This window comes from Sodiomyces alcalophilus (assembly GCF_042370955.1).
Source record: "Sodiomyces alcalophilus JCM 7366 unplaced genomic scaffold ACRALscaffold_1, whole genome shotgun sequence".
Lineage (NCBI taxonomy): Eukaryota > Fungi > Ascomycota > Sordariomycetes > Glomerellales > Plectosphaerellaceae > Sodiomyces > Sodiomyces alcalophilus.
Genome location: NW_027263532.1, coordinates 9,657,315 through 9,684,801, shown reverse-complemented (window position 1 = coordinate 9,684,801; position 27,487 = coordinate 9,657,315). Strand labels below are relative to the sequence as shown.

The following is a 27,487-nucleotide window of genomic DNA, read 5'->3' as shown; positions in this document are numbered from 1 at the left end:
GGTTAGATAACTATAAGTAATAATAATAAGTATCGCGGAGTTTCTATAATAATATTCGGATAAATCACGAGGTATATAGTCGGCGATAGAACGCTAATAAGCAGGTAAATAAAGGAGCGGCCACTCTTTTTTTCCTACGTGTTTTTAATAAGGGCTTATATAGAACTAAATAGAGAGAGATACTTAATCGCGATAAACGCGTAATTAAAGGCATCACGATAATGTAAGTCTATAGGACTAGACTTATTAGGGGGGGGGCAGTGTAACGAGATGATCGCAGACCTATCGGCATGCAGTCGGACCGATGGCCGCGCACGGACCACCGATCTAAACCTATCTCTGCGCGTACGTTAAGGGATCCGTTTAATCCCTTAAGTTAAAGTCTTGGTTTGAAGTCAGCGCTTAGTTAACGAATATACTGCGATCCCTCTGCGATACTAAGCTATTAAGCCTTTTCTGTGATATCTTTGCCTTAACTAAAGTCTATAGACTTTCCTTTCGTTATAGCGTGATATTATAAGTATAATATATTAAAGTCAGGGATAGCCTAAGCAGGAGAAGATAATATATCTTAATAGTTACGAAGGAGATTAGATAGGGTTATTATATTCGGAAATAGATTACTGGGTCGGCCCCGGGGCTAGTACAATTCGGGTCGACTTAGTATAGTATAATAGGGGGGACTACTGGCGGATAGATCGTGGTCCTAGGAGTATCTTCGAGGGGATTATGCGAGGTTCTCGGGAGAAGACTCTGGTTATCTATATAAAGGATAGGTGAAGCTAAACTCCTAACTTAGAGGTTCAGCGAATAATCTAACTCCTAATTCAACCCATTAGTTTATCCTGTCTTTGATTATCTTATAACGTCTCTTTACTCTTTACACGAAAAGCCCCTGGCACGGGAGCGCCAGATATCGAGGTCTTATAATACCTCCCTTTATCTTTACTCGGTTATTTTCCTTACTAGGTTAGCAATTCTATAATGGCGGGATAGGCGGCCGGGCGCACTTATTAGCGCTATAGACAGAGCCTAACGAAGTTAGGAATCACGCTATAAAGCGCTATTATCTACTATAGTTCTGTTGTGTTTTATTCGTTTAGCTCTGCCTAAAATAGAAAAGATTCTGACTATAACTATTACCTATTACTAGCATAATAATAGGCTATGCCGAGTCTGGGTTAGACGTCGTAGACTATAAGGCGAGGGGAAGCCCGCAGGACGCAGGGCTTTATGTCTCCGGGGCTATATACTACGCACTATTATCCGGCACTATACTAGGAACTAAACTATATAGCTCCAGATTAGGGCTAGCACTATACTAGCACTGAACCCGTATCGCGCCTAGCTATAAATAGCCCGAGGTTTCCCCGTAGCTATATAGAGCAAGAACCTCGCCCTCTTCTTTAGATAATCTATCCTATTTATATATTATTTACTATACCCTAAGGTTACCCTACTTAAATTCTCTTATAGGTCTTATAGTACTGGCTGGCCAGATATATATACGGTTAGTGTATATTAGGCAGGTCGTATAGCGTTAATAAAGTCGTTAATCTAAATCTCCTTAGGGCTACTATAGATCCCGATAGGATAGTAGCTTTAAATCAGATTCTGCTAGTTATTTAGCTAGGAGCCACCTTGCTTAGGTTATTAGGCGGCTTATTCTTATAGATCGTAGTTCTTTTAGGAGTCCTTTATATAGGTCGCGATATAGGGCGCGGTATCGGCTTATATAGTTATTAAGATCTTTTCCGGCATAATGCCCTTTATTAGGGTCTTCTGTCTCGTCGCTACGATAAACACTTTAATCTACTTAAGTATAGCGTTAGTATCCTTTTAATAGGTCTCGTAGTCCTTACGATTTTCTTTATATCGTCGTTAGTCTTCGGTATAGACGGCCTTACGTATAATAGTTAGCTCGGAGATATTAATAGGGTGCGTAGGAGGTATATTCGAGGCGGTTTCCTCGCTACGGGTAAGGGATAGGATTATTAGAGCGTAGAAAATCCCAGACTCTGCTACTATAAGCCCTAACTTCGTAAAGACGTTACTAGGGCTCCTAGTCTTTATGGCTTATATAGGTAGTCGTATTCGAGGTTATAGTAATAGTTATAGCTATAGGCAGCTTGGCGTAAATAGAACTTAATAGGGTATTAAGCAAAATAAGACTCTTAGTTATTATAAACAGCGTATAACTCAATTATATAATTAGGCGATCGATCTATGAATTTAATTACCTCTATAGAAATCTCTGATCAAAGTGCTAAAATCCTGCCCTTATTCCTGCGGCAGACCCACTCCTATTTCCGGGCCCGGAATAACTCGTTCGGAACCTGCTTCGGGCCAGCCTGTGCGACAACACCCGATGCCATACAAACTATACACTCTTCCTCAGAGTCAAGTAAATCAACAGATTTACTGCCGTGCAAGATGGCTCGTATTAAAGAAAGATATCTGCTTATCAATATCCTCACTCCCACATACTCTGCCAAACCTCTCCCCACAGATGTTGCCGATGTCCTCCATATACACCAACCAGTCCCGAACACTCTTACTACTAGATCTGTTTTAGGAGGTATTCAGAGTCAGATGTCTGCACTGTTTGGGGACCTTGGATCCGCAACCATTGAAGCGAACGCCATTGGTAATCCTTGTCCTTGCTGGCAGTGGTAAAGTCTCTTGCGTATACCAGTGTGCTAAGTAACAATTAGTCAAATATCTGTCAAAGGCGACCTCGACCTTCATTCTCAAAGTCAGGAGGTCTCACTATCGCCTAATTTGGGCTGCTCTCTCCACGATGACTTATCTTACACTCAGCACTGGCGAGCGGAAACCATGCACATTTCAAGTGGTGCGAGTGAGTGGCACCATTCGTAAAGCGGAACAAGAGGCCATGCGACAAGCGCGACACTTCGTATTGGCTGCCTCGACAGCGCATTGTCCCTTTGTTTCGTCTTTATCGCCACATGGGCAATAAGCCTCTTAAATGAGACGACAATTGCGGTGACGGTGACAGCGACCGGCAAGGTGTCGAATGAACACAAGTTCAAGAAATAATGTCAATTTCGACGCACATTAATGCCTGTATATCTCTGAACCGTCAGACTTCGAATTTGGGTTCATCAGCGGGTGATATCGCGGCGGCAGTCTGGCCGTCGGGCTGTCGTTGGTACCTCTTATTCTTATCGACCTGATCCTCCCATTCCTTATGCTCTACTCTGTCGTACTCGTCCTTGTTTTGAACCCAGCGCTCATGAATGTCCGGCACATCCAGCAAGGAAGATTCGTTCCTCATAGCAACCTGCCAGACAGTGTCATTTGCGCCCTCGGCACCAAAAACATAACCACTGGCCCGATCAACGACTCGCAATAAGTGCATCATGCTCCTTTTGTCTTCCACGGCTAAGACCTCGAATCGAACTAATCCATAACTCTCGATCATGTTCGCCACTGCCTTGTGGAGTCGGGTAAACTTGTCACCTCGCCACGTTGGGGATTCTTCTTCGAGATATGGTACCAAGTACGATAGATCTTGTACATCTGTGTAAAAGTCGAGGTTATGGGGAAGAGGATTGTATGACGCGAGCTTGTCGATCTTGCTCAGGACATTGACATGTGGCAAGTCCATTTGCAGCATGGCACGTAAGGACAAGAGGAGGTTCGCGATGTATAGAGACGGCTGGGTGAGGCACAGGGAGTCGGACAGGTGAACAACAACTAGCTGCATGCGTTCAGCGCGCATCCATAAGTGGCAGGGCATGTGACCATCGTGGTGCATCGATCGGCTTACCCTGTAGCCAATGTTCTGTAGCCGAAGGAAGATTTTTCGCAAGGCGTGATGATGCGTGTAAAGTTCGACTTGACCTGGGCAATCGAATATAACATAGTCTTCGCCGAGATCATTGAGCTTGTCCTCAAACCAGGCCAGGTTTTGTTCCAGCTCTTCTAGGGCGTATAAATTGCCACCGTTTGGACCAAGGCAATCTTTGCCCATGACGTCTTCTAATTTCACTAAATCGCGAATATCGACCGCTGTAGGATAATTCGTGTGATCATTCGCAGGATCCAGATTAACAACAGAGCAGGCACGGCCGATTGCACCGAGAAACTGATGCACTGCAGAGAATCAGCGGTGTCGACATCAGAATAGCGTATGGGTTGCTCTCCTCACTTCCATCGCAGTATGTGCTTTTGCCAGACCCTGGACTGCCAATTACAAGCTGTGCAAAGCGCATTGGTTCCATGGAAGCAACAATATGACAACTTCAACAAGAGAGGGCATAGAAAGAGGCAAATGGAGCAGAGCGGCTATGCTCGAAACATGAATTCGAGATGACAGGAACTACACGTAGAATCGCATGAGGCGTTATCTCGGGGTGGATGAACAGGCCGCATAACAAAAGAGATCCAGATACAGGAAGGAAGTGTTACTGTCAGAACACGAATAAGATACGAAAGGAGACTTATGTTGATTATAGACTATAAAAAGATACTAGCCTACGATATTGTTTATAATAGGCGAAACAGGGGGGAAAGTATCGTATAGGCTGGCCCGAAACAGGTTCGGAACGAGTTATCCCGGGCCCGAAAATAGGAGTGGACCTATGGTAGGAATAAGGGCAGGATTTTAGCACTTTAATTAGGATTTTCTATAAAGTCAATTAAATTAATAGATTAATCGTCTAATTTTACGTAATTAAGTTATACGCTATTTATAATAATTAAGAGTCTTATTTTCGCTTAATAACCTATTAACGCTATTTACGCTAAGCTGCCTATAGCTATAACGATCACTATAACCTCGAATATAACTATCTATACAAGCCACGATGATTAGGAGCTATAGCGACGCCTCTACAAAGTCATGGCCCGTAGTAACAGAGTCTAGGACTTCCTATACCCTAACGATCCGATCCCTTACCCGTAATAAGCTCGCCGTCCCGAATTTACCTCCTACGCCTCTATCGCTAACCTAAACGAGCACCCTATTAATATCTCCGAGCTAACTACTACGGGCAAAGCCGCCTATACTAAAGACTACCGACGATATAAAAAGGATCGTAAAGACTATAAGATCTACTATAAGAGTATTAACGCTATATTTAAGTAGGTTAAAGAGTCTATTATAAAGAAAAGACGGATGGCCTTAATAAAGGGTATAACGCCGGAAAAGATCTTTATAGTAGTATAAGCCGACGCGGCGCCCTATATCGCGACCTGTATAAAGGACTTCTAAAAAAACTATAATCTATAAGGTAGGATATTCCGACTATACCACTTAGATATTCCGACTATAGTTCTAATATAGACCCACTTTTTTCTTATTTCGGAATAACTGATATAGGTATGGTCGTAAACCGCTCTAACGCCTTTAAACGCCTTTTAACGCTTTAGATTAATTTAATCGCTTAGAAATGATTTTAACTACTCGATTAAGACCAGCGATTCTATTTCGTGTCTATTTACCACTAAATAGGGCCTTTTTACGGAATCCACTTCCCCGTCACTTATCACTTATATATCCAGCCACTCCTACTACTGCTGTTATCATTATTATTATTATTATTATTATTACTGCTATAATTAACGGATAAGCTTATCCGTTCGATTAAAGCCGATTATAGAAGAAATAGCTCCACGCCCTCTTCCACCTCTTCCACCTCTTCCACGGCCTCTTCCACGGCCTCTTCCACGGCCACGGATATCTTCGCCGCCTTATTACTATAACCCTTATTATCGCGAGGCTATAAAATATGCCGCCACCTCCTCTTACCGAGCCGCTGCCCGTTACTCCTTTAGTTCCTACTTAGAGAGTTCACGGGCCCGAGTCCTTTAGGCTTATCTCTATACGTTACGATTATAAGAAGGAATTAAAGCTATTAGGATATCTTCTAGCGTAATACGAGGCCGGCCACGTCCTACGATCACGATAAGAGGGTTAAGGATCCGCCGTATATCGTTATTAGGCTCCTGCCTAAGGTTACTACTAAGATACTAGTAAGGGTAGAAGTCGGTATAGCTAAAGGGAGTTTTAGATTATTCGTGGGCCACGATATTATACTAGTAAGGTACCCTAAATTACTGTCGAAATCGCCTAGTATATAGCGTTACCGGCGCCTTAGATTCGTAACGCCGACGGCGTAATAAAACTGCTTTAGTAATAGCTTTAAGGTAACTCTATTATAGCGTTGCCTCGCGTCCCCTATCTAATTACGTATACAATAATCCTTAATTTAACGCTAGGCTTAATTAGACTCGTTCCTCTTATAATCCGCTTTATTATTCTTAAGTAGTAACTTAATCCGCTTAGTAAGAAACTTTATATCTATAGATAAATTAAGCAGATATCCCTTAATTAGACTATGGTTAGCTTATGACCGAGCCGTTATGCGATGGGCTTAATTCCTGTTCGTCGGGATCTAGTAAGTTATAAACTGCTTCCGCTAAGGCAGCCACGTCTAGAGGATATACTAAGTAACCTTATCTTATTCGGGGAATTCCTTAAGCAGATACAGCCACGCCTACGTAAAGTCCTCTTCCGTCTTCGCGTAAATAACTGCCTTTTATATTATTAATAAGCTATAAGGGTTATATAGAATATCAGATTACCTTAGCAGGGAGATATAGACTTCGTATTGGTCTACGATACTAAGTTCGCCGAAAAGAGGTGCGTCGCGAGCCTTAAACTCTTACCATTCTTATTCCGGATAATCGCCTTCCTAAAGCTATCTATCTTTAACCTTACCTACGATATTCTTATTAACGTGCTATACGTAGATCTGCTATTCGACGCTATCCTCGATACTCGTGATAGAGTTTTTTAAAGCCCGATTAAGATTAGTAATAATAAGATATGGGCGAGGGATTAAGAGCTAGCAACGAAGTTCCTTAAGGCGTTCTATTAACTATATACACGTCTCTATATCTTCCTTATTTATTAAGGCAAACCTAACGTTAAATATAGAGCCGATATTAGATACCCCGTAGATATCTATTAACGGTATCTTAAATGGATTAGTTTTATACGTGTTATCTATAAAGATCACTTTATAGTTACGCTTCTGTATATGTTTATACCATAGTATTATCTAAAGGATCGCTATAACGTGGCCACCTAACTATTAGATAAAATGCTTAATATTATGATCGCGGAACTCACGGATAAGGGATTATGTAGGCGTATAACCTGTAAGGGACTCTTTATAAGCTTTAGATATCTTATTACGAATATCGTTATATACCTAAGTCTAGTTAGGATACTTCTCGCGTATAAACGCCGTAATATCGCGGGCAGAGGCGAGGCTGGTTTTAAAGTGTTAACGGATTTCTTCGCGTTACTCGAGGGACTAGGTTCCTTTACGATAGATCGGATACGATATAATATTAAGCGTGGCGTCGTGAGTATAGTCAGGGTTCGATATATCTATAAACCAGCTGTTATCTTTAAAGGTTACTACGATAATAAAAGAGTATTTCACCTTCCTTAACGATATGGTTAGCCGAGCGCTAGTAGCTTATAATTCCCGTAAAGTACCGCCACGATCATAGCAGAGCTCCTTCTGTTAGTATCAGCCGCTTTTTTTTATCCTTATTAGAGGATCGTCGGATTATAATAGCGTATCCATATTCCTTCACGTAGTTATTTACGGAGGCTAAGAGATCGTCGAAATCATTATAGCCTAGGGCAAAGAAGATCGGCGGTAGTAGCGCTATCGTAACATGACTGTATTACCTTGATTGACGATATCTTGATTGCTTTGATTGACGATATCTTAATGGATGGAATTAATAATATCTTAATATATAGAATTAACGATTTAGTAAAACCAATATAGAAGGTAGAATTATAGTTAGAAATAAATTTGATTAGTTAGAAACGTGGGTCCAATTAGAACTATAGTCGGAATATCTAAGTGGTATAGTCGGAATATCCTGCCTCTAATCTATATAAGAGTAAGCCGCCTAATAACCTAATGAAGGTGGTCGCCTAGCTAGATTATTAGTAGGACATGCTTTAAAGCTATTATAATATCGGGATATATAGTAACTCTTAGGAGATCTGGATTAACGATTTTTCTTTAATGCTATACGACCTGCCCTAGGTAATTAGGTAGATATAAAAAATGCTATACTAGACCTTAAGATAGTAACGATAATAACCCTTATCGCTAAAAGGAAAAAGGCGGCGGAATAACTTAACGCGCTACCCGCTTAAAGCTATAGGGCTATAGCCTTCCTAGCCCTAAACCTAGGAGAAGATAACGATAATAATAGACTATAGAGGGCCGGGAGGAGTGACCGTAATAAAGCCTAGCGAGGCCGTAACGCTTACCTTAAAAAAACACTAACTAACCGTATAAGCTTAAAGCATAGATAATCCCTTTTTAATAAAGACGAGTGTCCCGTATACTATTAGCGCGGTCACGATCTATAAGGCTACTAGATATTATTTCTAGAGTTAGCGCTAGTAGGCTTTTAAGCTAGCGACTCTATTAGGAGGCTTATAGAGAAGTCCCCTAAAATAGACCGGGATCTATAAGACGCCATGGAGAGGATTAGGTCCCGGAATAAAAAGAAGAGGACCGGTTATAATAATAATAACGAAGTTATAGAGGAGGTATAATTATATATAGATATAGAGTTATATCGGCTTAAAGCCCCGGCGGCTACCCTCTTAGCGGCCGTATATTCTTTATAGGAGTCCGTTATACTGGACTTAGATGCTAGCTCCTATATCTTTCATAATAGAAGCAGATTTACAGATAATAGCCCGGCCTGCCCTAGTAATATTATAATCGCTGGTATTATACCGGTTCTAAGTAAGGGATATAGAGACGTTATTATAATAATAGAAGGAATAAATGGCGTGATTAAGTTCCGGCTAAAGTATATAGCCTACTATAAAGACTTTATCTATAACCTAGTATCTGCTAAAAAGATACGTTAGAACAGTTACTAGTAAGATTACGAACCGCCGAACGATCATATAAGGCGCTATAATCTATTAATCCTCTCTAAGCTAAGTGTCTACTACGATTAAACTGTTATAGAGCTTTTTCTAGTTACTAACGCCCCTATAAGTACTACTCTTCTAGGCTAATAGTATTCTATGTCACTAATCTATTTACGGACTAATAAGATGGAGTCTTTTTATAAACCGATTAAGAGAAAAGCCAGCTAAGCTAATAGTAATCTATAGTATCTCCGTTTAGGGTATACTAGCTCTAATATAATAAGGTAACTAGAAGAGTAGTTATAGGGCGTTAAACTTAAGCGGTTAGAAATAATAAACTGTAACGTTTATATTTAATCTAAGATCCTATATGAAATTAGCTAGCGGACCCGAATAGCTCTAATCTACGCCGGCGGGAGGTAGGCCATTAATTTCACAGATTTCCTAATAATCGTAGAAGGCTATATACGGATCATATTCTTTATAGGTCGATATAGCGGCTTTATTGCTTGTTATATTATAATATCGAAGAAGGCCTTCGAAATCTATATAGTTCTTATTTAATTTAGCCGATAGGTTTAGCGCTAGTTTAATCGCTAGGTATAGGTCTTTCAGTATAATAATAAACTAATATAATTGCTTAAAATATAGGGCTTAGCTAAGGGATTTAGGATCCAACTAGAATGCTCCTTAGTAGAGACCCCCGTATAAAACGGCGGTACCGAAAGATCTAGGGCTATTATCGTGATTAAAGCATAAGCTATACAAATCTACTCCCGATTACCTGATTCCTTATAGGTTAAGGCCGACCTACCTGCCGCTTATATATAAAACAGAATACCTAAGTAACGACTCGGTTAGAAGACCCTATTTAAAGTCCGTTATTAATGTAAGCCGTAGCTAGCTCACCTTCGAGACTACGGCTATAAGACCTTTTCTATAACTAGGGCGGCCCTAATGAAATCTAGAAAGCTTTAAGATCAACTAGCGCCGCGAGCCTAAATCGGCTACCTTATAGGATACGAATTAACTAGTATTTACCGTATTTAAGTCCCTGGCCTTACAAGTAATCATATTATCCGTATATATAATATCCTTTGTAATAAATAAGGATATTTTACCGGGAGCCTCGAGGTCCTAAAAGACGATATACCTTAATTAACGAAGGGAAAGCTAGTAGATATTATTAACTAGATTCGCCTACTAAATATATATATAATTAAACAAGGCGAGCCGTAAAATAAAGCTGATTTATCGCCTAGTATATATATAATAGTATACTTCGAGCCTATTGTCTAGTCGGGCAGCGAGGTTAACGAACCTCTCCTAAGGGCTATGCCTGCCGGCCTCGAGGCTTAGGGGGTAAAACCGTTTATAGAGCCTATAAGGCCGGAGCTAGAAAAGGACTCTTCTATAGCCGCGATTCATTACTAACGCCCGGATAGTCACCTTTCTACCCTACCGGACGCCCTCCTTAGGTAGAGCTTATAGCGGCTGCTTTCACGGGCTACATACCTATAGAGCAGGGGGGAGCTACATTTCAAAGCTACAGCAGTAATCATATCTAGATCTCCGCGTTTAACGCCGGAAGATATACCCTAATAGTCTATGATTTAAATAGTAAGCCGCTAACGAAGTTAAAAATTAAGAAGGTACTCGAGAGAGCACCACGAAGAGTAACTCCGAAGACTATAACTCCTGCGACCCGACCTTATAAGCTATATAGTAAGTACCTGCCGGCCCCTCCGAAAAACCAGCGAGACCTTAAAGATTACCTATATAAGGCCCTATTCCGATAAGCCTAAAAGGACTATCTAAAGATTTATAAGGAGATAGGCTTATAGATTGCGGTGCTAAAAGCTAAGGCGAAGGGGTATTTAGGTGCTTAGCTATATACAGGTAATAACCTATAAATTTAATAAGTAGAGCTTTCTATAGACATATAAGGTTCGATTAATAGTTCGCGGAGATTAATAGTATTAGGTCTTATTAGAGAATATATACGTGGCTACTCTCGCCGGCTACTCCTTTAGATTACTAATAGGGATCGATGCCCGCTTTAACCTATCCTTAATATAATATAATATCGTTAACGCGTCTAGATATATACCTTTACTATACAATATATATAAACGGTTCCTGCCTAGGACTACGGCGCCGGGTTAATTATTCTTCTACAATGCTCATAGAGAGATGGAACGGAAGAGGAAAATCTAGAAGAAAAGAGACAGTTTGAATTGGGGAAGACTGTAAAGACTCCAGAAGTGAGATACAAAGAGAGAGAAAGGAAAGGAAGAGGGAGGCGGGCAGCCTAGTATATATAACCCTTTTCTTCGGCTATACTGCGGCTTATTAAAAGTGCTAATTTGGTATCCTGATCCCAGAAGTATAGGCGAGGGTCCGTGGGTTTCTAGAGAGCTCGAGAGGTCCGTGGGTTCCCCTGGAGGTCCGTGGGTTCCCTTAAAGGTCCCGGGGGACTCGGGAGGACCCTGGAGGACTCAGGAGGCCCCTAGGAGACTTAGGAAGTCTCTAGAGTACTTAGGAAGTCCCTGGGGGACTCGGGAAGTCCCTGACTTATAGGGGGTTACGTATATCGTACTATAACGTATATAGGTATATATTTATTCCCTGGGTATAGTACTAACAATCCTTACTAAAGAAGGCGCTATACGGATTATAGGAGTCTCCACTGCTATAATAAAAAGCATATTATAGAAGTGCTATTAAGGGACGAGTTTAAGATAGTGCAATAGAAGCCTTACTACTTTATACGCTATAGGCTAATCCTATTCTTTTATATGGATACTATTATAATCGGCTTTAAGGAAGACTTTAAGAATAAGATAGAATAAGCTATTACCAGCCTCCGAGAGCCTTACGCTATATAAGGCGGGTAGCTACTATAGCAGTTCCTTAGTATCAAAGTTATTCGGGACCGTCCCTCTAGAAAGATATAGTTATTATAATGCGATTAAATTAGAAACGTAGGACATCTATTTTCTACAGTATCTATCTATAAGCCTATGAGTCCTATAAAGCCGGCAGAGTTATTAGCGTATATAGGAAAGTCTATTACCGTTAAAAGCTACTAATATAAGATAGGATCCGTTTTATACGCTAGAGTAGGATCCCGCCCGGATATCGCGTTTATAGTATCTTAACTCTAGAGGGTTAACGCTAATCTAAGCCGTTAGTACTATAAAGTAGCCGACTATCTAATCCGATATCTATTAGCTATATAAACCTACGCCTTAGAACTAGGTGGAGGCGATTCTATCGAAGTGTTTACCGACGCGTCCTTTACGGATAACTTAATTAATCGTAAGAGCAGCGAGGCCTTTATAATACGCTTATTTAGAGGGATAATAGCATACCGTGCTAATAAATAAGCAACGGTTATAACGTTAATAATAGAGGCGGAGCTACTCTTACTTACGTAAGGTATAAAGGAAGGGATATTCACGAAAAGGCTATTAAAGGCGATAAGAGTGATATTTAACGATTTATAATTAAAGATACGATACGATAATAGCTAAATAATACGCCTTATAATAGCTAAGACGGTAATATTAAATACACGCTTACGGCACGTGGATATATATAATAGCTAGTTATAAGAGGCGTAGCTCGTTAGAAGGATTATTAGAAGCATTAAAGTTAGCTACGTTATAAGTGCTAAGATAACCACGGATAGATTAACGAAGGTCCTGTCCGGGGTAAAGTTTATAAACTTTAGAAAATAGGTAGGTATAACGAGATAATCGTAGACCCATCGGCATATAGTCGGACCGATAGCCGCGCACAGACTACTAATCCAAACCTATCTCTATATAAGCGTTAAGGGATCAGTTTAATCCCTTAAGTTAAAGTCTTAGTTTAAAGTCAGCGCTTAGTTAATAAATATACTACGATCACTCTACGATACTAAGCTAATAAGCCTTTTCTATAATATCTTTTCCTTAACTAAAGTCTACGGACTTTCCTTTCGTTATAATTCTTTAACTTCTATACCTTTAAGGTAGTTAGGCCGAAGATACCACTAAGAAGGACTCGAGGAACGAGCGTCCCCCTAGGGGGACCTAATAAGGCGGACGCTAAGCAGACGTCTATCGTACCAAAACTAATAATAACGGTGCCTAAGCAGGGACCGGATAAAAATAAGGGGTTAACGGATACGCCGGTTATGCTTAGTCCTAAAGATAGTGGTTTATAGGTTAATCGGCGATCCATCGCCGGCCCCTTAACGTTAATATAAAAGGCGTTAATTACGATATTTTTATAGTATCTCTAGTAGTAGAGCGAGATTAACCGAGTAATTATAAAGAAACTCGCTAAACGACTAGCGCCCTGGCACGATTATAAAAAACCGCTAGTATATAATTATAAGCTAATTAAAGAGTTATCTATAGTTATAGAAATCGACGATTAGTTAGTAGCGATTAAGGCTAGGAATTAGTTTAGGCCTAGTGCCTTAATACTATAGCAGATCTAATAGGCTTTAACGAAGCTCGAATATACCTTTTAGACGTCCTAGAGGCATTATACTAGGAAGATCGCTAACCTAAATTAGAACGACTTTATAGTGTTTATTTAGTAAGAGTATCTATCCCGTGATATATAACGGTACTATTACTGTAAGGAACTTTATAAGCTACGAATAACCGGCGATATAACGCCGATAAAGTTATTTAAATAGTAGGATAACCTATATAGGCTATTAGGCTAGGAGATAAGCGGAAGCAAAGAGCGTGTATACGATTATTTTAGTTGACTGCCTTTATATACTAAGGATAAGGTATAAGAGCGGAGGACTAAATTAGATAAGGCCGTAACGCTAGCTTAAGAGGTATAGCTATTCTAGGATATAAGCCCTATTAAGAAGGCGAGTAGTAAGCGATTAGATACCGGTTATAAAAGGACCTTATCGAACTTCTAGCGTTTAGATAGTAGCTTAAGCCGGGTAAGCACTCCGGCGACTAATCGGCGTATACCCGCTAAGCTAGGTAAGACGGACTCGAAGGGGGCGCCTCTAATAGGCTAAAAGGTATCGGGCTTAGGTCTAGAGCCTTCGTAAGCGTAGCCTAGTATATATACCTTCACGGGCAAGTACTATAACTACGGTAAAAAGGGTTATTATTCTAAAGACTACTATAATTATAAGAAATAGCGGACCACGGCTAACGATAGGGCGGTAAAGAGTCGCGCCCGTGTTAGTAATATACACGCTATATATAATAACCTTAATAACGATATTCGGGTTAAGGAACTCTATTTATCGGGAAATAAGTCGGCGTAGACGGGGAGGCCGAACCTATACCCGATAACCGGCCGGCGATTATAGTTAGCGAGGTAGCGAGCTCTATAGCAATAGTAATCCGTTACGGGAAGGAGATCGAGTTTAGCGTGGATTTAGATACCTATACGTAGGTAGATATTATTAGCCCGGCGTTAGTAGAACGCCTAGGGTTAAAACCGCTCTTATAGGTTAAGACTCTAGAGATTAAAGGCTTTAATAGTAGCCCGGTAAGGGTTCGCGGAGTATACGGCTTAGCTTTCTATTTACTAGATATAAAAGGGAGACTACGCCTACTAAAAAGGGTCTTCCTGTGTACGGATCGACCTAAGGGTACCGGATAATTACTACTCTTAAATAATAGTATAGGTTAGTAAGGTATTATAATTAATACGGCTCGCTAAACGTTTATTTACGGGCCGATATTAATCGTAGACCCCGAGCTATAGGCTCGCGAGGTTATCGAAAAGCTGGCAAAGGTATATATTATATATATCGCTACCGCTATTATTATCGTACTAGGGACGCCGGATATAACTATTCTATTTATAAACGATAAGGTGGTATACGGACTAGTCGTCGAACTACCGCCGGAAATCGCTAGTTACTAGGATATGTTTTCGGAATAGGCCGCGAAGGAGCCGCCCTTATTAAAGGACGCCGAATACACGATTAACTTATAAGACGGGAAGGAACCGTTATTCGGGCCGTTATATCCCCTGTCTCGAGCCTACCTAGAGGAGCTAAAGAAGTATATCGCTGAAGGGATAGCGAGTAATCGTATCTAATAGTTAACGAGCCCCGCGGGCTTACTAGTGCTATTCGTGCCTAAGAAGGATAGTAGCCTACGACTCTATGTTAATTATTAAGGATTAAACGCTATAATAATTAAAAATAGGTACCCCCTGCCCTTAGTCGGCAAGATATTAGATAGGCTTACCGGGGTAAAGTACTTTTCGAAGGTGGATATCTAAGATACCTATTATAGGATCCGGATTAAGAAAAAGGACTGCTAGAAGATAGCGTTTAGAACGCGATAAGGCTATTATAAGTATACGGTTATACTATTCGGGCTACCGAATACTCCGGCTATTTTCTAGGTATACGTTTACTAAGCACTCGCTGGTTTACTAAATATATATTATATCGCTTACCTTAATAATATCCTTATATATTCTATATTAAAGGAATAGTATATAAAGGACCTAAAAAAGGTTTTAGATCGGCTTTATAGGGCCTAGCTATACGCGAAGCTATCGAAATACGAATTCTACTATAACCGAGTAAACTTCTTAGGGTTTATAGTAACCCGTAATAGTATCGTGATAGATCCGGAATATATACGTGCGGTCGCTAAGTAGCCGGCGCCTAAGTTATTCCGGGATATCTAAGTTTTCCTCGGTTTTACTAACTTCTATAGGAGGTTTATTAAAGGATACTCTAGAGTTATAACGCCGTTAACTACGCTATTAAAGGGTAGTTAGGTAAGTAAAAAGAAGGGATTTTTCGAGTTCCCGGATAACGCTAAGCGGGCGTTTAAATTACTAAAGGTCGCCTTTAGATTAGCGATTATTCTGCGGTACTAGAATCTAGTGCTAGATATAAGGGGTAAGACGGACGCCTTGAATAAGGCTATTTCCGGGATGCTAAGTTAGAAGTATAAGACGGGATAGCGAACGGTCGCCTATTTCTCGCGGAAGCTTTCTAAGATAAAGTAATAATAGGGTATAGGATAATAGGAGCTATTAGCTATAGTAGAAAGCCTTAAGTATTGGCGTTATTATCTTAAAGGCACGAGGTAGGCGTTTACTATACTAACGGACTATTAGGCGCTTAAAGGCGTGCTAAACGTATCGGCGCGGGACCTTCACGGAAGGCTTACTAGGTGGGTATACCGATTATCGTTATTCGATTTTAAGGTATAGCACCGCCTAGGTAAAACTAACCTAGTAGATAGCCTATCGAGATAGCCGGATTATATAGTGGATAAGACGCTATATAATAATATACTTCCTACCTTATCGTAAAGGTTACGATTAGTTAGCGACCTTCCGATAAGCGTTCGCTAACGGATCACGAGTATCCACCTTACCTTAGCGAGTAACGCGGTGAAGATCGTATACCTTTAAGCCGCTCGGGTAATACTACCCGAATACCGGCCTAGTAAGCGTAAGCGGGTATAGACTCTATAGGAGGGGGCCCTACCTAGCTTAAGAGAATACGAGGATAGAAGAGGGCTACGACCCCTATATCCTATTAATAGCACCCGGCGTATATTATCGTCGCCGCTATTACCCGCTTCTAAATATAAGATATAGGGTATAGGGCGACTGCTTAGCGAAGGGTCGCCGATAAGATATCGCCGATACCCGAGGCTAAGGCTAGGGTTACTATAATACCGGATTAGTATATCCTATATTCTATAGCCCGAGAGCTAGCTAGGAACGAAACGGCAGGTCGGCGCACTATTAGCGAGGAACTAGAAGATCTGGTTAGAGGGCTATGGACCACTAACCCGGATTATATATCCTTAATTAAGAATATTCGTTAAGGGACCGGAAAAAGAGCGGGGTCCTCTCTTAGAGAAAAGGATATGCTACTATTTAAGGGACGGTTAATACTACCTATATAGGGCTCCCTAAGGGCGGAGGTCCTGCGATAGTACTATAATAACCCTAGGGCGGGGTATATAGGAGCGAATAAGACGCTTAAGCTAATTTTCAGGAAGTTCTACTAGATAGACTTAGCGGCGGATATTTATAATTACGTTACCGTATATTCGGCGTGTTAAGGGGTATAGGTGCCACTATATAAACCGCATAGCTAGCTATAGACACTGCCGCTGCCTATATACCCGTTTTAAAAGATTAGTATAGATTTTATTACGGGTCTACCGCCTATAAAAGGGGCTAATAGGTAAACGTATAACGCTATTTTAATAGTTATTAACCGGTATATAAAGGACGCCCTGTTTATTCCTATAAGGAAGGACTTAATAGCGCCCTAGCTAGCGGCGCTGCTATATAAGGAAATTCAGTGCTGATTTAGTAGCTTAGAGGGTATAATAATAGACCGGGATAAGCTATTTACTAGTTAGTTTTAGATAGAGTTCTGCCGTAAGCGGGCAAATACTTATTAATTATCCACCATATACTACCCGTAGACGGATAGTTAGACGGAATAAATATATTAGTTCAGTTCCTAATTAAGTACCTACGAATAATCGCCGGTAATATAACGATATAATGGCCTGTTTAGTTATTAGAAGCAGGGTTCGCTTATAATAACAGCGAGTATTCCTTACTTAGTATTCCGCTATATAAAGCGTTATACGGGTACTATCCATATATAGTAGAGTATATCCGCCTTAAGGACGATACCCGGGTATAGGGCGTTTAAGAGTATATTAAGAAGCTAGCGGAGGTTCGGCGAAAGGTCCGTGAATACTAGGCGCGTGCTATAAAGCACTAGGCTCGGCACTATAATAAACGCTACTAGCCTTAGTAATATAAGGTAGGCGACGTTATTAGACTATCTATAAAGAACTTCCGATTCCGGTAAGGGTCGAAGCTAGCACCGCGATATATTCGGGTATAGGTAACCGAAAGGATCGGCGAGTAGGCGTATAGGGTTCGCCTTCCTTTATAGTATATAAGGATACACGATATATTCCCGGTATCCTTATTAGAACTATAAAAAGATCGAGTAGCCGTAGAGTTATCGGCGAAGGATCTCCCGCTTCTAGAGGAGGAGTAAGATAAATAGGAGGTAGAAGATATTATTAGTTATAAGGAAGAATAAGGGAAAACGTTTTACCTCGTAAAGTAGGCGGGCTGGCTAGTAGAATATAATACCTAGGAACTAGAGGACTACCTAGAAAACGCTCTAGGGATCCGGAAAAGGTATTAGAAGTATAAGAAGTATATATATAAAAAGTGGGATAACTACGAGATAGTATAAGGCGCTAAAGGGTTATTAGATATAAACTAAGAAAACTTAATTCCAGGTTATAATAACCTTTTCCCTTAGGCAGTAACTTAATAAACGGGGTTAAGCCCCGACTAGCCCTAAAATCCTAAAACTATTAGTATAAAGTTTAACGCTATTATAAGCGATTATTACCGGTAAAGGCTTAGCGGATAGAAAATAAATTAATTATCGAAGCTATAGAAATCGGTTTTAGTGTTAGAGGTAGCGCCGGATAAACGATAACGATTAGGTTAAAAGGGACCCGGGAGAGCCTCCTTATTATTATCGCTATCGTTAATAAGAGCGGATAAGGTAGCGGAAGGATAGCGATAAGGGGCGCGAATAGGCTTATCTGTTAGCGTCGGCTTAATAGCCGGGAGTTAGTGGACGGGGCGAAGAGTATAACTATAATAAGTAGCCGCTAAGCGCCCGGCGAAACGATATCTAAGAAGGGGACAGCGAGGCTTATTAATAGCCGCTAATAGGGCGGCGAGACTAGGCAGGGCTGGAAGGCCTTAATACCCTCCTAGTTATCCTTATCGGGGTAGGCGCGATAATATAAAGCACGTAAATTAGTAAGATAACGCCGAAGGGATATAATATCCTGTAAGTTATCCTTACGAGGCGGACGAATCTAGTCTAAAAGGACTGTAGCGTTATTATCGGTAACACGGCTAAGGCGGTATATAAATTCTAATATTATAACCGAACGTAGAGAAGTAACCTTATCTAGTAGAAGCTGCTAATTCTATTAATAATTAGTATAAGGCCGCCGAACGCTTAGCGAAAATAGGAACTTATAGCTTTGACGGGAAGCTCGCGATTGCCCTGTAGGACGACCACCCGAAACTATTTATAGGTATCAGAAAAACGTGCGTAGGTATGCTAGCGCTGAATCGGCCTTAGATCGTTGTTTTTATCGAGTATATGCTTACTATAGTTCTAGAGTAGCTAAGCCGCGCCTATTAAAAACTCCGGAATCTAATAATATTTTTTAGCACGAAAATAAGAAATGCCGAGGAGTCGTCGAATATACGGCGGTGTATTACTGCTAGTTATAAGCGTAAGTAACGTAACGGCTAACGCCTACGCGGCTAGTAGACTTATTAAAGCATTTAACTTCGATATAGCTGCCTAAACAGGCAATATAACGCTAGCACGGCGCCTTATTAATAGCGCTAAACTATCCTTAGGCCTTATTAAATAGCCCCGTTCGCTTATAGCGATAACCGCCTATAAAGAGATATCCGATATAATACAGCGAATAGACGGTAAAAGAGTGATAATAGTTAATAGAATAGAGAATAAAAAGTGTCGCCGTATAATCGGCGATATAATAATAATAGAGATGGTTATAGAAGAAAGGTTAGAATTACTACGAGGAAAATTACGTAACGGAACTATATACTTATCGCCGAACGGTTACCTAAGGCTAGGCATAATATCCGCGGAAGGTTAGATAACTAGTAATAATAATAAGCATCGCGGAGTTTCTATAGTAATATTTATTGCAAACAGCGTACAACTCAATTACGTAAAATAAGCGATCGATCTGTTGATTTAATTAGCTCTATAGAAATCTCTGATCGTAGTGCTAAATTCCTGCCCTTATTCCTATAGCAGGTCCACTCCTATTTTCGGGCCCGGAATAACCCGCTCCGAACCTGCTTTAGGCTAGTCTATACGACACACCCCCTAACTAAATAACTATATAATAGTTACTTAGTTAACGTTATTTATAGGCGTCTTTTATCGATATAGCCCCTTCTATAACGTCCACGTAGCTTCCTTCGAACTTCTCTTCCAGCTCTTCCAGATACTGCGGCGAGATCTCCTCCAGCTTATTTATATAAAGACGTCCCTGTATATCCATCACTCCTACCTATTCCCTAAAGCTTATAAACTTCTCTCTAGACAGGGCTTTTATTAATCTATTAGCGATTATATCGGCGCTTATAACGTAGCTAACTTTAATCCTTCCACACTGCTACGCCTCTTATAACTAATAGTTATGTATATCCACGTGCCGTAATCGCGTGTTTAATTAAGCGATCTCCGCCGTTAGTAGGCGTATCGTTTAGCTATTATCGTATCGTATCTTTAATCGTGGATCGTCGAATATTATACCTATCGCCTCTAATAGCCTTTTTGTGAATATCCCTTCCTTCGCACCTTATACTAGCGAGAGCAGCTCTGCCTTTATTATTAACGTTATTACCGTTACTTGCTTATTGGCTTGCTAGGCTACTATGCCTCTAAATAGACGTATTATAAACGCCTAGCTGCTCTTTTAATTAATTAAATTATCCGTAAAGGACGCGTCGGTGAACACCTTAATAGAGTCGCCACCACCTAATTATAGGGCGTAGGTTTACGTGGCTAGCAGATATCGGATTAAATGGTCGGCTGCTTTATAATACTAACGGCTCGGATTTACGCTAAACCTATAGAGTCGAGATACTATAAAGGCGATATCGGGGCGTGTGATTACTATAGCGTATAGAACTAATCCTATTTTTCGTTAATAGCTTTTAACGGTAATGGATTTCCTAGCGTATGGTAATAGCTTTATCGGCTTTATAGGACTTATGAGTTTATAGTTAGATGCCGTTAATAATAGATATCCTACCTTCACGATATAATCGCGTTATAATAGCTATATCCTCCTTAAGGAACGGTCCCGAATAACCTTAATCCTAAGGAACCACTATAGTGGCTGCCCGCCTTATAGGGCGTAGTGCTTTTATAGGCTCGCGATAGCCTATTCTATCTCTTCCCTAAAGTCTTCCTTAAAGCCGATCACGATATCGTCTATATAGAAAAACAGGATTAGCCCACGGTATATAAAATAGCAGGGCTCTTACGGCACTATCTTAAACCCGTCTCTTTTTAGCAATTCCATGATATGCTTTTGCTATAGTAATAAAGACTCCCGTAGCCCGTATAACGCCTTCTTTAGTAATAGTAATTAACCCGGCACCGCGGTCCTAGGCGGGAACCGTATATATATATCGTGGGGTAAAGGGGCGTGCACGAAGGCGTTAATAATATTATACTATATTAAGGGTAGATCGAAGCGAGCGGCGATCGCTATTAACGATCTAAAAGACCGACCGGCGAGAGTGGCTATATATATATCTTTTAACGAGTCCTGATACTATTAATCTCTACGGACTATTAATCTAGCCTTATATTTCTATAGGAAACCGTGTTTATTAAACTTATAGGTTATTACTTATATACAGCTAAGCACTTAATGCCCTTTCGCCCTGTCCTTTAGCACCGTGATCCACGAACCTATCTTTTTATAACTCTTTAGGTGATCCCTTTAGGCTTATCGGAACAGGATTTTATATAGGTGGTTTTTAAGGTCTCGTTAACTTCTCGGAGGGGCCGGTAGTTATTTACGGTGTATTTTACGGTAGGGTCTTTTAAGTGCCTTTTTGATTTTTAGTTTTATTAGCGGCTTGCTATTTAAATTACGAACTAATAGGGTATATCTTCCTGCGTTGAAAGCAGAGATTTAGACTCGGTTACTGCTATAGCTTCGAAATTTAGCTCCCCCCTGCTTTATAGGTATATAGCCCGTGAAAGCAGCCGCCGTGAGCCGCCTAAGGAGGGGTTTCTGGTGGAGTTAGAAGGTGACTATTATCTAGGCGTTAGTAATTAATCGCGGCCGTGGAAGACTTCTTTTCTAGCTCCGGCCTCGTAGGCTCTATAAGCTCCTCCTACTATTCCGGCCTCTTAGGCGCTATGAACGGTTCTACCCCCCGAGCCTCGAGGCCGGTAGGCGTAGCCCTTAGGAGAGGTTTATTAACCTCGCTGCCCGACCGGAGAATAGGCTCGAAGTGTGCTGTTATGAATATATCGGCTACCTTATCGGCTGCCTTACTGGCTGCCTTACTGGCTGCCTTATCTTGCGGCTCGCCTTATTTAATTATATATAACTCTGGTAGGCGGATCTTATTAATAATATCCGCCAGCTGCTCTTCTGTTAATTAACGTAAATCGTCTTTTAGGGCTTCGAGTCTGCCGTTAAAATACTCTTATTCGTTAAAGATAACGTTATATATGCGAACGATCCTATTCCTCCGAAGGCCCGGGACCTAAATACGGTAAATATTAGTTGAATCGTATCCCACGAGGTAACCGATATAGGCCCGCGGCGCTAACCAGTTTTAAAGCTTTCTAGACCTCGTTAGAGCTCCTCTAGTCATAGGAAAAGCTTTATAACTAAAAGCCCGAAGGTGCCCTAGCTACGGCTTACGTTAATAGATGACTTTGAACGGGGTCTTCTAGCTAAGGCGTTATTTAGGCGTTCTGTTTTATACGTAAGCGGTAGTAGGGACGACTTCAACCTATAGGAAATCGGGTAATCGGGAGTGTATTCGTATCGCTCATGCCTTCTACACTATAATAGCCCTAGATCTTTTAGCACCACCGTTTTATACGGGGGTCTCTGCTAAAGAGGACTCTAGTTGGATGCTAAAACCCTTGGTTACGCCCTGTATTTCTAGCGATTATATTAGTTCGTTATTATACTTAAAGACCCGTACCTGCCGGTTAAATTAGCTCCGAACCTATCGGATATATTGGTTTATAACTGTATAGATATCGGAAGCTCTCTTTGACGTTATAACGTAGCAGGCCACGAATCCGCTGTATCGATCCGTGAAGAATATAATCCGTACGTAGCCCTTGGCGGTTAGTAGGAACTCCGTGAAGTTGATCGCCTATCTTTTGCCGGCGTAGCTTGGAGCTATACGGGTCCTCTGGCTAATCTGGCGACTTATCTTTGCTTAAGCGTAGGCGTTATACTCTACCGTTCCGGGCCCCTTTAGGTTAATGCCCTATAACTGCTCTTCTAGTTGTTTTATTATATTAGGGCTAGCGTGCCCTAGCCGGAGGTGCTATAGGTTGCTATCGGCTTAGCTGGCTACCCTTTTAATCGGTTTTCGGATTAGTAGGCTCGGGGCTAGAAGAGCAGTAGTAACGGGGGCGTTAGTGACTGGAAATAGCTTTATAACAGTTTAATCGTAGTAGATACTTAGCTAATAAAGGATTAATCGATCACGGCGGCGTATATAATCGTTTAGCGGCTCCTGATTCTACTAGTAACCGTTCTAACGTATCTTCTTATTAGAGACTAGGTTATAGATAAAATCTTCGTAGTAGGCTACGTCTTTTAACCGGAACTTTATCGGGCTGGCCGTTCCTTTTATTATTATAATAACGTCTTTATACCCTTGAATCGGCATCGTTATAGTGCCGGCGATTATAACGTTATCGGGCCGGGCCGGTCTATAATCCGTAAATCTGCTTTTATTATAGAAAACATAGGATATAGCACCTGAGTCTAATATAGCGGACTGCCGTAAAGGATATACGGCTGCTAAGAGGGCGGCCGCCGGAGCTTCTAGCCGGCGTGGCTCGGAACGGACGGTGTTTAACGCCTTGCCTTGCCTTTTATAGGATATATTTATAAGCTTTTCTAGCTTCGTGGTTTTCTTGATTTTAAAGAAGACCTTATTATTATTATCGGTCACTTTACTGCCGCCACTGACTTTATTATTGTTGATATTATACTTATAATAAGTAATAATCATAATAATAATAATATAAATATACTAGGTATCGTAAATACGATATCTTGGTTATTACTTAAGCAAATAACGTGGCTTGATAACCGTCGCGTAGGCTGTTAACGTAATAGTCGCCACCCAATCTTTTAGGGTCTTTTGCCAGCCCCGGATCCAGGAAGAAATCCCAGAAATCAGTTCTATACACATATATAACTACGCGTTTGCGTAATAAGCAGTAATCCTACGGATCTACGAATTTAACAGCTATTTACTTGATTTTCCTTTCTTCCGCGTGTATAGCCTACTACTCGTAGCCTAATTTATTAAAAGGTTATAAGCCCGGGTTAGTAAAGAAGGAAATCTACTCTTTTCTACCCTTTTATTCCACTCGAAAATACTAAAAAGACTACCAGCCTTTTTAGGCCATCCCTTTATCCTCTCCCGGTCGTAGATCCTTATCTCCGACCGTACGAAATCCCTTTATCTCCCGAAGATAGCTAATCAAATCGAACCGTTCGTTCCGATACCACGGTTTAAAGCTCTTTATTCTTCCTAATACGGTCGCTAAGAGTCGTGCTAAGAGGCTAGCTCTTTGTTCCTGTTCCGGAAGAACTACACGATCGGAATAAGACTCTTTATTATAATCGGATATACTATTCCTTTATTTATAAAGGGACTTTTTGAAAAAGAAGAGGAATAACGAATACGTGGATTAAACGTAGCTGCTTTTATAGTTATTATAGCTCCACGAATAATAGCTTTATTAATTAAGCCACTTGACTTACCGTGCTGCCTATAATAACAGGATATCGTAACGTGGTATATAAGCTTTTAGTAAAAAGTCCGCCTATAGAAATCCTATTATTCGCTTTATACGAGTATCGCTTTTCTTCGCGTCACAAGATCTATAAATAGCTTCACCGTTTAGACCCACTTTTAGACCCACTCTTCGAAGCTGGGCTAATCAGAATCAGACCTTTAGCTTAGTATTCTTTACTTCTATCCTTTATCGATAACGTAACAAAGAAAAAGGAATAAAGGAAAATAAATAAAACTAATAAAAATAAATCGTTAAATAACTTAGTTAATTCTGACCTAAATAAATAATAAAAAATATCGTTCTGCTACCTACAAATAGCCTAATAAGAGACTAGTAAAGAAATTTCCGTCCGGAAGCTCCAGGGCAGCATAGACTATTAAAACTGGACTATAGGAATGCATGCTTACTTTGCTCGTAAAGGAAAATATATTAAAGACGTTATAAAGCCCCTTCTAGTAAATCCTTCTATAAAACAGAAGGAGGAGTCTCTAAAGGTAGCTAGAGATATACTCTCTGCTCTTTTAGACGGTCCTTTAACCCAGGTTTAAGGAATAAACGAAGCTTTAAGTGTATAGGATAAACTAAAGGATTTATATAAAGTAAAGGGATTCTAGGCCGACTATATCGTCCTGACTTCCTTTTTTAACCTCTTGCTTTCTGAATTCCCTAATCTCGAAGCGTATTTATATAAAATATAAAAGAGACTGCTTACCTTGAATTAAAGAGGTATATCCTTTTCTGATAAGGTGATCTTTGCCTGGATTCTTAATAATCTTAATAAAAGGTACGAATCTATAGTAGGGTAAATAACTTAAGCTCTCCTTCACGATATTACTAGTTATATACTAGATAAATTAATAGCGGAATTAATAGATGCTTTAAGAAAGGTCGATTAGCCGTCGAATACCCTCCTTATATAAGGTTCGAAATCATAGAAGAATAAGAAGCCCTGGAAGAAAACTAAGGGTTTATTCTATAAGAACTATAAGAAGCCTGGCTATACGACGACTAACTATTACTTTCTTTATCCTAAAAAAGCACCTAAGAACTAGGTAATAAAGGATAATGTAGGATTAAGGAAAAATACCTAGAATAGGGTAAATAAGTCTTAGTTAAAGGAAAAGAAAGGAGGAAAGACGAGTCTCTCTCGAAAGGAGAAGCGTATAATAAACCTTATACTAAAGGCCAAGGAATAGCACGTCTTAGATACGTCTTTAGAGGAGGAAAACGACGAGTCTGCTACGGTTAATATAATTATAGATTAATAGGATTAGTAGCAGGATTAGCCGTAGGAAAAAGAAAAGGAAAAAGAATAGGAAGACGATAATAAAGACGAAGAGGCCGGCGTTATTTTTAAAGACGTCCTCCCTCCTCCGTTTCCTCTTCTAGACCGTCCTAATCCTTTTATATAGGATTTAATAGATATAAATTAGGTATTTATTATCTTTTCTAAGAATAAAGATATAAATAATACTAACCTTAATATAGATTGGTTAGTAGAAAAGATTTATAAAATATAAGCAGAAAACAGTATTAAATTAGATCTGAATTTCTGTGTAGATAGCGGGGCTACGGCGTATATTATTATAAATAAAAGACTCTTTTCTACTTATAATTCTAAAAAGAGAACTGTTTATTAGGGTCAGGTAAAGGGAATAAGGATATAAGGTAAAGGAGACTGCGTTATAAAATTTAAAGATACTAGAAAGCTTTTGCTTTTAAAAGAGTGCCTTTATATACCGGAAATAGGCACGAATATTATTAGTCTCTTTTTTCTTAATAGTAAAGCTTAGAGTCTTACTAGAAACAAAAAGCTCTTATTATTTAATAATAAAGAGCCCCTCTTTCTTTATATAACGGCTCTGCTTTATAACGGGCTATACTGGGCTATAGCACGGGTATTATCGTATAGGGGGGTTGAGTCTTAGAAAATAAATCTAATAAATACTAGAAAAAACACAAAGAAACTGTTAGAAAGAGGTATTTTACCTAAAGAATAGTCTTAAGACTTAACTAGGATAAAGAGGTTTTAGAGGTTTAAAGAACAGGCTTTAAAGAAACTAAATAAATAAAGAAATATAATAAAGGGGTTAGTTAAACCTTAATAAAGAAATAATATAATAAAGAAACCTTAACCTCTTTAATCTTAAGAAGAGCTTTATAAATAAAGAGACCGTAATAACCGTCGAAGGACTACCTCTATAACTGACAACATAACGCTGTGGCATAACAGGATAGGTTATATTAACCCTATTGCCTTGAAAAGTCTTTATACTAATACTCTTTAAAAAGATTATAATATAACTAACGAAGAGTTAACTGAAATACAGAGCTGTGATGCCTGTAAGAAGAGCAAGTCTATTATACTTGCGAATAAGGATTCAGTTAATAAATACAAAGACTTTTCCTACTTAGAAAGGGTTTATATGGATCTTTGCGGACCGATCGAACCTCTTTCTTATAATAAAAAGCGTTGGATTTTGGTTATAGTAGACCGTTCTACCCGGTTTCTGTGGGTATAACTGCTCTTAGATAAGTCTGAAACGACGGTAGTTATAGCTATAAAAGAGTGGAAAGCTTAGGTGGAAAATAATAATAATAATAATAGATATCACTTCTTTATTAAAGAAGTAGATACTGATGGTGGAACAGAATTTAATAACGCCTCTTTTTAACGCCTCTTTGTAGGTGAAAAGCATAATATAAAGCCACCATACACTTATGAAGGTCAAGGCTCTGTTGAACGAGTTATAAGAACTATAATAGAAAAGGTTCGAGCTCTTCTTTTCTACTCAGGGCTGCCTCGATACCTTTAGGTGAAGCTGTTCTTTTAGCTGTTTATATATATAACAGATCACCTAATTCAG

At 39.9% G+C, this 27,487-nt stretch overlaps 3 protein-coding genes across 3 annotated transcripts; 1 reads left to right on the top strand and 2 right to left on the bottom strand.

Annotated features, from left to right (window-relative positions):
- Window positions 1-2,397: 2,397 nt before the first annotated feature.
- ACRALDRAFT_1059126 (uncharacterized protein) lies at window positions 2,398-4,449 on the bottom strand. The gene is made up of 4 exons (XM_071015977.1): window positions 4,175-4,449; window positions 3,794-4,119; window positions 2,715-3,724; window positions 2,398-2,647 (listed from the first exon to the last, which is right to left on the bottom strand). The coding sequence occupies exons 1-3, from the start codon at window positions 4,236-4,238 to the stop codon at window positions 3,104-3,106; spliced, it is 1,011 nt and encodes a 336-aa protein (XP_070880258.1). The 5' UTR covers window positions 4,239-4,449; the 3' UTR covers window positions 2,398-2,647; window positions 2,715-3,103.
- Window positions 2,434-2,911, top strand: ACRALDRAFT_2090580 (uncharacterized protein; the record flags this gene model as incomplete). Its single annotated transcript, XM_071022571.1, has 2 exons — window positions 2,434-2,647; window positions 2,715-2,911. Coding segments are annotated over 2 exons (411 nt in total), but the record flags the coding sequence as incomplete, so codon positions are not given.
- A 2,459-nt stretch (window positions 4,450-6,908) lies between the features above and the next one.
- Window positions 6,909-7,082, bottom strand: ACRALDRAFT_1026460 (uncharacterized protein; the record flags this gene model as incomplete). The annotated part of the gene is made up of 1 exon (XM_071014794.1): window positions 6,909-7,082. A coding segment is annotated over one exon (174 nt), but the record flags the coding sequence as incomplete, so codon positions are not given.
- Between the last annotated feature and the right edge of the window lie 20,405 nt (window positions 7,083-27,487).

Bases quoted from the DNA above. Each gene is read 5' to 3' on its own strand.
- ACRALDRAFT_1059126 (XM_071015977.1), bottom strand. From the start codon at position 4,238: ATGCGCTTTGCACAGCTTGTAATTGGCAGTCCAGGGTCTGGCAAAAGC. The intron at 4,120-4,174 runs GTGAGGAGAGCA...GATTCTCTGCAG, and splicing joins AAGCACATACTGCGATGGAA to TGCATCAGTTTCTCGGTGCA. The intron at 3,725-3,793 runs GTAAGCCGATCG...GAACGCATGCAG, and splicing joins TACAGAACATTGGCTACAGG to CTAGTTGTTGTTCACCTGTC.